The sequence below is a fragment of the Pecten maximus genome, chromosome 1 (genome assembly GCF_902652985.1).
Source record: "Pecten maximus chromosome 1, xPecMax1.1, whole genome shotgun sequence".
Lineage (NCBI taxonomy): Eukaryota > Metazoa > Mollusca > Bivalvia > Pectinida > Pectinidae > Pecten > Pecten maximus.
In genome coordinates, this window is record NC_047015.1 from 48,052,240 (window position 1) to 48,066,219 (window position 13,980).

Below are 13,980 nucleotides of genomic sequence, written 5' to 3' on the forward strand. Positions count from 1 at the left end.
AAAGCTTGGATAAAGGTTTTAGGCTGGTTATAATGCTATGAAGCTGCATGTTTGAAATCAAGTCATTGAATTCTGTCACACAGAAGTAATATATTCATCCTACATTCAAACAATAACTTTGCGATCTAAATATGTGGTACAAATACAGACAGATGTCCTGAAGAAGGCTCTGCTGGAATTTATAATTCATATTTGAAATTCATTAAAGTCTTAATTTACATTAAAGAACTTACTCTTTTAAAGTCAATTAACAGGGCATAAGAATAATGTAGCTATAACAGGGGGCAATAGTGATGTACTTAACAGGGGGCAAGATTAATGTACTTAACAGGGGACAAGATTAATGTACTTAACAGGGGACAAGATTAATGTACTTAACAGGGGGCAAGGGTAATGTACTTAACAGGGGGCAAGGGTAACGTACTTATCAGGGGGCAAGGGTAATGTCACTGGGGGCAAGGGTAATGTACTTATCAGGGGCAAGGGTAACATACTTATCAGGGGCAAGGGTAACATACTTATCAGGGGCAAGGGTAACATACTTATCAGGGGCAAGGGTAACATACTTTACAGGGGACAAGGGGAATGTACTTAACAAGCTTAAGGGGCAAGAGGGATGTACTAATAGGGAGCAAGAATTATATGTTACTTAATGACACATTTCATAATCAGTGCTCATTTGCCTATTTTAGGCATGCAATAAAAAAAATATCATATGGCTTTATTTCATCATTGTTCTTCAATGTGCTGCACTCGTTTAGACCAATTTGTTTCTGGTCAGAATTCAGATTTAGCTTGAATAACTTTGGAGGATGAAAGCTTTCGATGTTTAAAGATTTTTCTGGATTGTTACGTAGTTCTAATTTGTTCTGAAGTCACTCCCCCACTGAAGGGCTTCTTTTTTTCCTCCACAGGACTGCTGGTCTCGGCCTCAGCCTTTGTGATGGCTGCTGGGGGTGTCATGGCATCCAGAAGACTTTACCAAGCCTTGCTCCAAGGCCTGATCAGGGTTCCGCTTCTCTTCTATGAACTGAACCCTATGGGTCGTATCATGAATCGGTACTCTGAGGATATAGCAGAAATTGACTTTGTTGTACCATTCACTGTCCGCTCCATGATCAACTCGATCCTCCAGATGGTGGCCTCATTTGGGATCATTCTCTATACAAGTCCTATATTTGCAGTCACATTGCCTTTTCTTGGCTTAATGTACTTCTTTTGTCAGGTAGATATCTTCAAAAAAAGCCACTCACCTCCCTCGCTTCCTTTGTGTTAAAACTGTCCTGTGTTCACAAGCTTTCTCTTCTGCCTTCATAGTAGTGTATAAAACAAGTCCAATTTTTCATTGGTACACTATTTTGAGTTTTACTTAGGTATCACAAGCCTGAAGGATTTGTCGTCATTACTGTTGCGTTTGTTACTTGGGTATCATTACATTGCTGTGAGGAAGTTGTAGGAAATACATTGTATACCTTTCCTACCCTAAATCTAACTTCATCTGAAATGCCTTTAAGGCCTAGAAGGAATTATTGCAAATTTCAGTTTTGTGTCAGAAACCGATTGGTCTACATCCGATCACATGTTGTTCCTTGTAACATTGAATTGCACTCTGCAACAGCGATAAATTGCACAAGTACGAGTGTGTCAGTTCTGTAATTTCAGCCAATCACATTTTGTCAGACGCATTCAGATTGCGCGAGTGTGCACGTGCAATATGATGTTTTAACAAGATTCTGTATTTATGACCTAGTGGTGAATATTATAGATTAAGATGCTGTTTTAGTGATATGGGATCATACCATTAGCATACTGGGCTCTGGTTGTAATAAAACAGAGACCTTGGACGATATTGGTTACCATTGCTCCATAAATCATTACCAAAGGAAACAAAGTGCCATTAATGTATTATATCACCAAGGACATTTTATAAGCTAACCTACAGATTATGATAACTCAGTCATTGATATGGTGTAAGTATATTCCAGTGTCTCTCTTAACTTGTGCTCATTGTCAGGCTGCAGTCCTGGGTGAACAATTTTGTCTGTAACGTTAGTCATAAATGACTTAAGTACTTCAAAACTGGAAAAAACACCAATGACTAAAGTACTTAAAAACTGGGGAAACATCAATGACTAAAGTACTTCAAAACTGGGGATACACCAATGATAAACTGGGGATACACCAATGATAAACTGGAAAAACACCAATGACTAAAATACTTCGAAACTGGGGATACACCAATGACTAAAGTACTTCGAAACTGGGGATACACCAATGACTTAAGTACTTCAAAACTGGGGATACACCAACTTCGTAACAGGATCTATCTCATGTATGTGTGTACTGTATAACATGAAATATCTGTGTGTACTTTCTTTCATGGTTTTAGAGGTTTCAGAATTATTTTGTAGGTACTCACTTTCATTGTCAGCCTATGCAACAATGATGTAACGATACACAATACTTGTTGTTTAGAGTAATTTTATATGCGGTTCAGTAGCACCTATAAAAACAACGAAAGTTTATACACAAGCAAATATTTCATGTTGTTACAGTATAGCATGGCTTAATGTGTGATAACCAAATTTTGTTCTTGCTATCTTGTCTAACAGACTTGTAATCTCTTTTATATTGTTGTCATATTGCTGTAGTTGAAACATTCAAAGTACTATATTTGAATGTTGCCTAACTCTTTTATATTGTTGTCATTGCTATAGTAATGAAACATCTGTAGTACTATATTTGAATGTTGCTGTAATCCTTTTATGTTGTTGTCATATATGGATTGAATAGATTTTTTTAATTTTCATTGAGGCTATGAATACCAGTAGCTAGCTATACATATCCTGTGGCGCGCGGTAGCGCGCCTCGGAGGATATGTAGCTAGCTACTGGTATTCATAGCCGCAATGAAAATTAAAAAAATCCATTTAATTCATATATTTACATAACCTTGATTTAAAAAATTTACATCGAGAAAACGAGAAATTTTATTAAAAAGAAAAATTTGTCAAATTATTAGAACAGCCGGGAGATCCCGCCTATGCACTACGCCATTGTTTTAATGTCGTTCCGCATTTTCCGGTCTTTTTTGTTTAATTTTGTATAAAACAAAAAGAAAGAAGTATTAAAGTAAAAATAATATTAAATACAATCATTCAATTCAAATCATATTTATTTTCGTACCAACGTTATCGATCCAAGGGAAGCTACTCTTCCTATCTTACTGTCGATGGTGTATTAATATGACCCGATTAATCAGGTGATTTGCATGAGAGACAATGTTTTCATACGGTTTTCATAGTGTATTCATGGTCATATGTTTGTTGTTTTCACTTGGTATGTTCATATCAGCAAACCACATTAGGAATGTAAATATATTGCTATAGTTGAAACATCTGTAGTACTATATTTGAATGTAGCTGTTATATTTGAATTTACTCATCTATGTGTGGCTGTCCTGGCCTCAATGTCCAGTTGGTTAGAGTTGACCTTGGGTCAGAGGTGACATCATCAATATCATACTACCCATCAGCTAGTTGTCATGGAATAGTACAAGACTATGGTGTTTAAGATGTTGTTTTCTGCTATTTCTCTTAAAGGGTATTATCACAGTGACAGTAAGAAGTTCTAAAACACGGTAGTTGTTACCATGCTAACCTTAATGATTATCTGAATGTTAGTATGCTTTTGCTTGATCTTGATTGTTGCTATGGTTACACATACTTTGGCCGATGGTTTGTAGCCATAGAAATGTTACAGGTTATTTTTGATTACAGTTCATGTACATCATTAATTTCAGGCTTGAATATTTCAGAATTTGAAGACCAAATACATTGTCCCTAGAGGACTCCTGAGCATTTTTAATGATCGTTTGTCTTCATCAGTTTAACATTGAGATCTTTGTCTTGTGTTTCCTTCAGGAATATTTATTGTGTCGGGTTCACTGTTGTTGGCCACAGGCTCCATCCAAGCAACAACTCTCCTCCATACCAGGGTCCTTAGCAGGGTCATAAGGTCACCCATGAATTTTTTTGACACAACCCCATTAGGGCGCATCATCAACCGATTCTCCAAAGATGTGGACACCATCGATCTTATCATCCCTGATCTATTCAAAGTCTTCATGATGTGTTTTCTCCAAGTTGTCAGTACCATGGTGATCATCTCCATGGGGACCACCATATTTTTGGTTGTCATGGTACCTCTAGGAGTTGTTTACATTGTTGTCCAGGTACAGCGACCCTGACAGCTAATTTCAATTAAGTTATGTCTGCATGATTTGTGATGTGGTTAAATCTGCTTTACTGGCTTCCGACCTGTTGCTGCCATTCGAACTCTTTATCTAATAGCAATGCCACGTACTAGCTTATTATAGAGCCCCAGTCATTGATATCACCAGTTATTGTCAAATCACAGGTTTTCATGATTTTTGTACTTTTGTACAGAATGTGTTTGTGGACCACTCCTCCCGTCTGTGTGGTTTTAATTAGGATAACATCATTAGATTGATTAAAAAATTAAAAAAGAAGAGCAATTCATTAAGAAAATAAATTAATTTGCCAAATTGTGTGAGTTCATATAATGAAGCCTGACAAGGCTAAGCCTAGCAGTATTTCATTAATGTTCTATATACATATGTATATATAATTCTCCATAACATCCATATATCTGTTTGATATAGCATGTGTTTGGCAGATCATATCCATGATGTTCATTATCTTCTACTATAATTCATTTCAGTGACATATAATATCCATCATTTAACAGAGTTCTTGTAATGTGTGGTCAGCCACCGATACCCTGGTCATCCAGTGATGCCCTGGTAAGTCAGTGATGCCCTGTTCAGTCAGTGATGTCCTGGTCAGTCAGTGATGCCCTGGTCAGCCAGTGATGTCCTGGTCAGCCAGTGATGTCCTGGTCAGTCAGGGATGTCCTGGTCAGTCAGTGATGTCCTGGTCAGTCAGTGATTTCCTGGTCAGCCAGTGGTGTCCTGGTCAGCCAGTGATGCCCTGGTAAGTCAGTGGTGCCCTGGTGAGCCAGTGGTGTCCTGGTCAGTCAGTGATGTCCTGGTCAGTCAGTGATGTCCTGGTCAGTCAGTGATGTCCTGGTCAGTCAGTGATGTCCTGGTCAGTCAGTGATGTCCTGGTCAGTCAGTGATGCCCTGGTCAGTCAGTGATGCCCTGGTCAGCCAGTGATGCCCATTATAAATCTACAATTACTATCAACTCTGTGTCTGATATTTCCAGAGGACAGGATTTTCCTGAAGCTGAAACAGTATACCTTGTCAAGTTCTCCGATGTTTTAGACTTCTTGAATTCATGCATGATGCTGGTTAACCAGTAACTAATTAAAAAACAATTCTTGAACTTGATGATCTATTAAGTATATAACTCAATGACACAGCAATGTGTTTAGGCCTGTAGCATTTCTGACGCTTCTTGGAAAAACAGAACAGCTGTATGGTATCCCTAAAATCACTGACGAGTCCTAGAAAAGCGGAACAGCTGTGTGATACAATTTAATGGATTTTTGGCTCTATTTTTATGTATCTGAACTCTCGCTTTGTTTGATAGATGCTAATATCTGGTCCTTTTAAAAAAATTCTTTCACTCGAATCACTGGCACATTTTTCATTATCTTTTTCTTAAATGATCTTCGAAAAGAAATTTCTGTTTATTTTGAAAATAGCAAATTCCTTGGTTAAATTGTCATTGACTGGTCGGAAATCAGTAGTATTTGTTGTCCCCATGTGTTGGTCAGTGTAAATCATCCCTGTGTTAGTCTTTGTTTACCTGTGATGGTCAGTTTGGAGTATATTGTGGCTAAGTAGTCTAGAAAGTAGTGGCAGCATTTCTTGTCCAGTTGTTGGCTGACAGAAGTGTAAGCTATTATATTGGTATCACACTGATAACCAATAATGTGAAAAGTTTTTCATTTGGATTCACTTTTAAAAGCGCAATATATGCAGCATTCACTAAAAATTGAGGGGGGGAAAAAAGGCTAAAAAAAGAAAAATTGGCTGATCTGAGGTATTCTTCAAAACGATACCATGTGTTAATATTTATATGACATTGTTTGAATTTCACTCTCTGTAAACGTTCCCTCATCCTTCTGACAGAGGACTAGTGTCCTGAGTTCACTCATCTGACAAGAGTTCACTCCTCTGACAGATGACTGTAGTGTCCTTAGTTCACTTATATGACAGATGACTCTAGATCTTGTATCCTGAGTTCACTCCTCTGACAGATGACTGTAGTATCCTTAGTTCACTCCTCTGACAGAGGACTGTAGTGTCCTGAGTTCACTCATCTGACACAGTTCACTCCTCTGACAGATGACTGTAGTGTCCTGAGTTCATTCATCTGACAGAGTTCACTCCTCTGACAGATGACTGTAGTGTCCTGAGTTCACTCCTCTGACAGAGGACTGTAGTATCCTGAGTTCACTCCTCTGACAGATGACTGTAGTGTCCTGAGTTCACTCCTCTGACAGAGGACTGTAGTATCCTGAGTTCACTCCTCTGACAGATGACTCTAGTCTCCTGAGTTCACTCCTCTGACAGATGACTAGTATTCTGAGTTCACTTCTCTGACAAAGGACTGTAGTATCCTTACTTCACTCCTCTGACAGATGACTGTAGTATCCTTAATTCACTCCTCTGACAGATGACTGTAGTATCCTTAGTTCACTCCTCTGACAGATGACTCTAGTGTCCTGAGTTCACTCCTCTGACAGAGGACTGTAGTATCCTGAGTTCACTCCTCTGACAGATGACTGCATTGTCCTGAGTTCACTCCTCTGACAGATGACTGCATTGTCCTGAGTTCACTCCTCTGACAGATGACTCTAGTGTCCTGAGTTCACTCCTCTGACAGAGGACTGCTGCGTCCTGAGTTCACTCCTCTGACAGGGGACTGCTGCATCCTGAGTTGACCTATCTGCTCTTATTCGCTTTTTGAGCCTTTTATTCTACATAATTATTTATAATGATGCAATTCATAACTGATATCTCTCTATTCCATGTGGTATTATAAGTTCACTGATCACAGGTTGTTTGATTACCTCTTCTTCCTTGTGTAACATTCTGGGCTATAGGTATTGTGCTTAAAGTTATTTCCCTTGAATCATTGTGTCTGTAGAGCTGCCACTCCATAGAAGTAAAAGTAAAACATCATTTCTTTGTATGTGTTCAATTACACTTAAAACATATACCTGTTTACCTGTACAAATGACGACAGTGAAGTTGGATACCTGTTGTATACCTGTTGTATACCTGTACAAATATAGACAGTGAAGTTGAACACCTGGATTTTTTACCTTTGTACACTTAAAAGTTAAATGCCTGGATTTTCTTACCTGTACAAATAAAGACAGTGAAGTTGAATACCTGTACAAAGGTAGATAGTGATTTATATACCTGACTTTTACCTGCAGAAATATAGATGTTACTTTGTATACTCCTGGCTATATTCCTGTAGAAATAGACATAGAATTTTGTATACCCGGCTTTACCTGCTGAAATATAGACAGTGAATTTGTATGCCTGACTTGTTGCATGCATATAGCACTTCCTGCACAAACCTTTCACAATATAGCATGCTTTATGTCACCTAACCTCTGCTTATTTCATTATTTACTAACCACAAAATGCTTTATTAAAGTGCTTTAATTCAGTTCTTATTTTATGTTATTATATGATTGTCTTGATATTTCTGAACGATTTAAGTTTTTAGATATTCATAATTTCTTGTAGCAATACTCTGTTTATGAATATGTTTAACTTTATAACTGTGTTAATTATGTGAGATACATTTTTAAATGCTTCATTTTTCAAATAATTTTCAAAATTAAAACAGAAAAAATCTTTCTTTAACAGTATCAATATAACAGATTAAAGAGCTGCAAAATTAACGTAATATTTTCCTGTGAAATCTGTAGTAAACTGATGAATTTTATTATTTTATTGTGATGTTAAATTAGTGAATTGATATTGATAATCCACTGACTGTCTGACTTTTCTTTGCAGAGGTTTTATGTGTCGACATCTCGTCAGCTTAAGAGACTGGAATCCGTGAGTCGGTCACCAATCTACTCCCACTTTGGGGAGACAGTAACTGGGGTGACAACAATTCGTGCTTACAGACAACAGGATCGCTTCATCACCGATTCAGAGAGCAAAGTTGATGAAAATAATATATGTTACTTTCCTAGTATAGTAGCTAACAGGTGAGAAACTTTCTGAATGACAGGTGGAAAATACGAAACTAAAAAATATACATGTATATATATATTACTGTCTCGAAACACAAAAATTAACAAAGCAGAAAGTTCAGCAACTTTTCCAGTATTGGCTAGAGTTGATGACAACAGAAGTATTTTCTGACTTTCAAGTATAAATGATGTGAAATTATCCACCTTAGGTAAAATATAATCCTGTATTATGTATCTACATGCTTAGAATTAGATCTAATTAAAGTGAAAATAGTTGGCAAATTGGATTAATTATTAGTTAATCACATTCAATCTTTTATTTATTTCTTTGAATGCAAATGTCTTGATAGATATTTTATGTTCATATAAACATGGCATTTACACAAACCCTGCAGTTATCACATTCAAGCATGCAAATGGTGTACCATTATCATTTGATTATCGGTAACATAATTATGACATGGACATTTGTTTTTCCACAGGTGGCTGGCTATCCGTCTGGAGTTTGTGGCTAATAGCATCGTATTCTTTGCTGCCTTGTTCGCCGTCATTGGACGTAATGAACTGTCAGCTGGCCTTGTTGGACTGTCCATTACATACGCCTTAAATGTAAGTCGAGCCTTGTCAGAGACAGGTTTCAGGTGTGACTGGTGGTAGGTGTGACTTATGGTAGGTGTGACTGATGGTAGGTTTGACCTATTGTAGGTGTGACTTATGGTAGGTGTGACTGATGACAGGTGTGACAGATGATAGGTGTGACTGATGATCGGTGTGACTGATGACAGGTGTGACTGATGGTAGGTGTGACTGATGGTAGGTGTGACCGATGGTAGGTGTGACCAATGGTAGGTGTGACCGATGACAGGTGTGACTGATGGTAGGTGTGACTGATGGTAGATGTGACTGATGACAGTTGTGACTGATGGTAGGTGTGACTGACGGTAGGTGTGACTGACGGTAGGTGTGACCGATGGTAGGTGTGACCGATGGTAGGTGTGACCGATGACAGGTGTGACCGATGGTAGGTGTGACCGATGGTAGGTGTGACTGATGGTAGGTGTGACCGATGGTAGGTGTGACCGATGACAGTTGTGACTGATGGTAGGTGTGACTGATGGTAGGTGTGACTGATGGTAGGTGTGACCGATGGTAGGTGTGACTGATGGTAGGTGTGACTGATGATAGGTGTGACCGATGAAAGGTGTGACTGGTGATATGTGTGACTGATGATAGGTGTGACCGATGAAAGGTGTGACTGATGATTGGTGTGACTGATGGTAGGTGTCACCGATGGTAGGTGTGACCGATGGTAGGTGTGACTGATGGTAGGTGTGACTGATGACAGTTTTGACTTATGACAGGTGTGACTGATGGTAGGTGTGACTGATGACAGTTTTGACTTATGACATGTGTGACTGATGGTAGGTGTGACTGATGACAGGTGTGACTGATGATAGGTGTGACCGATGGTAGGTGTGACTGATGACAGGTATGACTGATGACAGGTGTGACTGGTGATAGGTGTGACTAATGATAGGTGTGACTGATGGTAGGTGTGACCGATGGTAGGTGTGACCGATGGTAGGTGTGACTGATGGTAGGTGTGACTGATGACAGGTGTGACTGATTATAGGTGTGACCGATGGTAGGTGTGACTGATGACAGGTGTGACTGATGACAGGTGTGACTGATGACAGGTGTGACTGATGATAGGTGTGACTGATGATAAATGTGACCGATGGTAGGTGTGACCGATGGTAGATGTGACCGATGGTAGGTGTGACTGATGGTAGGTGTGACTGATGGTACAAGGTGTGACTGATGGTAGGTGTGACTGATGGTAGGTGTGACTGAAGACAGGTGTGACCGATGATAGGTGTGACTGAAGACAGGTGTGACCGATGATAGGTGTGACCGATGGTAGGTGTGACCGATGACAGGTATGACTGATGACAGGTGTGACTGGTGATAGGTGTGACTGATGATAGGTGTGACTGATGATAAATGTGACCGATGATAGGTGTGACCGATGGTAGGTGTGACCGATGGTAGGTGTGACCGATGGTAGGTGTGACTGATGACAGGTGTGACTGATTATAGGTGTGACCGATGGTAGGTGTGACTGATGACAGGTGTGACTGATGATAGGTGTGACTGATGATAAATGTGACCGATGGTAGGTGTGACTGATGGTAGGTGTGACCGATGGTAGGTGTGACCGATGGTAGGTGTGACCGATGGTAGGTGTGACCGATGACAGTTGTGACTGATGGTAGGTGTGACTGATGACAGGTGTGACTGATGATAGGTGTGACTGATGGTAGGTGTGACCGATGGTAGGTGTGACCGATGATAGGTGTGACTGATGGTAGGTGTGACTGATGACAGGTGTGACTGATTATAGGTGTGACCGATGATAGGTGTGACCGATGATAGGTGTGACCGATGATAAATGTGACCGATGGTAGGTGTGACCGATGGTAGATGTGACTGATGGTAGGTGTGACCGATGGTAGGTGTGACTGATGGTAGGTGTGACTGATGGTACAAGGTGTGACTGATGACAGTTGTGACTGATGGTAGGTGTGACCGATGGTAGGTGTGACTGATGACAGGTGTGACTGATTATAGGTGGGATTGATGACAGATGTGACCAATCAAATTAGAACATATAAAACATATTGCAAATATTTTATTATATATCTTATATAATATAGTATCTCATTGCAAACACATATTGTGTTGCAATAAAAATAATACAATTATAGATGAGTAAATGAAAATATTAAACTATATTCATCACAGAAATAGTTTCCCATTTTCAAACCTTACTGCATTAATACTGATGTGTTGTCGGCGTTGTAGGTGACACAGACCCTGAACTGGCTGGTGAGGATGACCTGTGAGCTGGAGACCAACATTGTGGCGGTAGAGAGAGTGAAGGAGTACTCCGAGACACCCACAGAGGTAGGATACTTCTTAGCTTTCACATGTTTTTTGGCTGAAATCTTTGCATTAATTTTGATCAATATATTTTCTTTCATCATATTTATTCAGCATTAAGTTCATGTCTGGTAATAAACTTACTCATTCTGTAAGAATGGGGGCCGCAGTGGCAAGTGGTTAATATCACTTTATCACTAGCCCTCCACCTCGAGTTTGAATCCCACGTGGGGCAGTTGCCTGGTACTGACCGTAGGCTGGTGGTGTTTCTCCGGATACTCAAAATAAACCGAACAGCTGTAAGAATGTTTACAAATGACATTTCATTGTCCTGTAGTAAGCCCACCTCCAATCTGAGTTCCCTATTTACATAGCACCTCATTCATATTCCTGCTTTTTCAGGCTCCTTGGGATATAGAAGACAAAAAGCCCAACCCAAAATGGCCAGAAACGGGCAAGGTGACCTTTGACAATTATGGCACTAGGTACCGGGAAGGTCTTGACCTTGTCCTTAAGGGGATCTCATGTGAGGTACAGCCAGGTGAAAAGGTATGTATACAAGGACTCTCTTCAGTTGTTCATAATTATATATTGTAATATTTACATAAAAACTTCGCTTTTGCAATAGAAGCAATAATTTTACTTAATATGCTTTTGACTTTACTGAAGGCATCATCTCTTTGATTTCCTCCAGGTAGTAGAATTTCTCTATCCGACGTACCTGACATATGATGGGCTATTTTTCTCACATGTTTTTTTGTGAAATGCATGGGCAAATTGATCCAACATGGCGAAACCATGTATGAATAGATCAATGATCACAATTAATAATTTGTTCAAATGATATGTAGAGCAAATAATACAGTGCATTTGTGAAAGTTATTATACATATAAAAAAGCAGAAGGGTTTTCCCAGTGACATCACAGAGTTTTAATGCACGGCATTTATTTAGTCTATCATACTGAGTAGGCTTTGGCAGGGCTCAATCAGAGTCTGAATCAAATATGATTCTTTTTTGTCTATTTGATCCCAAACCTGAGGTCACTCGTTATACTTAGTGGGATATAGATATCCCATATGGGTGCTCCACATGGCGCAAATGTGTCTTAAATTATATGTAAAGGTGTGAGAAAATTTTATCAAGGTTTTATTTCTGCTGTCTATTGAAGTGGTAGAAATGCTTATGAAAAAATCATAACATCCCATCAAAAAATCCCGTACTACAGTAGCTAATTTGTACAAATGTTTTCCCTTTCCAGGTCGGAATCGTCGGAAGAACTGGGGCAGGAAAGTCATCACTCACGTTAGGGTTATTCCGGATCATAGAGAAGGCCCAAGGCAACATCATTATAGATGGGATTGATATCTCCACTCTGGGACTGCACGATCTTCGATCCAAAATCACGATTATACCACAGGTAGGTCTCTCCTAATATCATATTCAATTAATGTGATTCTAAATAAAAAGGGGAAAAAGCCACATTTTCCTGTCTGGACACTTCATAGCAATCTGGCTGACGGCCATTATATCGATGGAGGAAATAACTTGTGAGGCGAGTTAGTTGATCAGAATCTATTTGGATGTGTTTGACTGAGGGTGACCTTCACCGTTTGGTCGTAAACTTTACCGCAGTATGTTTATTAGGGACCTCCAATAGATACCTATACATGTATTAGATATGATGCAAATTTCCTTAATTCTCATTGGCTAAAAACCTTGGTCTGGTGTAGGTCAGTATTTTGAGATATCGACCTGATGTGACTAATTTTGTAAGCACAGAGTCAGTATTGCGTTTATGACGTCAGAAATCCCCATTGTATATTTTGTGTTATCAAGATAATCTACCCTTTTGCAATTAAGTTTCATTACCTAATATAAAAATTCGGGACCTTTGATTCAGTTAGTATTTGTTTGCTGGATTTATTGCCCTGTGAACAGCCTGTGTCATTTTGAGGTACAGTCTCCTTGTAGTAGTTGGTGACTACCTCACTGAACAACATATGGGAGGCCTGCCTTATGCCATTGAGAGCAACCAAAGTAAAATGTCTTGCTCAAGAAAACAACCATGACAACACAGACTGGCGCGTTTCTCAGCTTCCTGAGAAAAACTTATCAAAATCGATAGGGTGCGTCGAACCACACACCTCCAATCTTCACCTGAGATTATGTGGCCAGCACTTTATTGTGTGGCCTCATGGTCAATATGGTGTTATACCGACCTGGTAGAATCTAAAATATTGACCATGTATGTTATACAGAGTTTGACTTTATAGACAGGTCTTTTTAATTTAGAATGTCTTTTTAAGAAGATTTATAACTTTTGTTGTAGGAGCCAGTTCTCTTTTCTGGCACCTTGAAGATGAATCTTGATCCGTTTGAGCAGTATACTGATGCAGAATTGTGGAGGGCACTAGAACATGCTCATCTGAAAAAATTTGTGAAAGAATTACCAACAGAGTTGATGCACGAATGTTCTGAAGGAGGTGAAAACCTCAGGTAAGTCAAAGTGGGATACATGGGTAGCAGAACTGGTGTAGCTGAATGCCAATGGCCACGTAGCTCAAACGGTCAGAGCATTCGTCCAGAGTTTCAAGGTCAAGAGTTCAAGTCCTGATCTGATCATTGCATTTTCCTCTCCTATTACACATATTTTGCTGTAGTTTATATGGGTTTGTTTTTTTCACCCAAGACAAAGTCTCAAGTGACATATTCTAATCACCTTTTGTCTGTCGTCATCCGTCGTATTTCGCCTGTCATCCATCCGTATTCAATTTACTTTTTCGACTTCTTCTCGGAAATCTTTGAACCAGTTTCAATGAATT

General features: G+C 39.3%; 1 protein-coding gene across 1 annotated transcript in view; it reads left to right on the top strand.

Annotated features, from left to right (window-relative positions):
* LOC117336353 (multidrug resistance-associated protein 1-like) overlaps nucleotides 1-13,980 on the top strand; it is a 76,822-nt gene that overhangs the window by 55,961 nt on the left and 6,881 nt on the right. Inside the window, exons 24-30 of the mRNA XM_033896858.1 lie at nucleotides 3,923-4,233; nucleotides 8,029-8,228; nucleotides 8,696-8,822; nucleotides 11,079-11,180; nucleotides 11,559-11,705; nucleotides 12,417-12,575; nucleotides 13,488-13,654. Of these exons, the coding sequence (XP_033752749.1) occupies nucleotides 3,923-4,233; nucleotides 8,029-8,228; nucleotides 8,696-8,822; nucleotides 11,079-11,180; nucleotides 11,559-11,705; nucleotides 12,417-12,575; nucleotides 13,488-13,654 (1,213 nt within the window). The remainder of the gene's footprint in view (nucleotides 1-3,922; nucleotides 4,234-8,028; nucleotides 8,229-8,695; nucleotides 8,823-11,078; nucleotides 11,181-11,558; nucleotides 11,706-12,416; nucleotides 12,576-13,487; nucleotides 13,655-13,980) is intronic.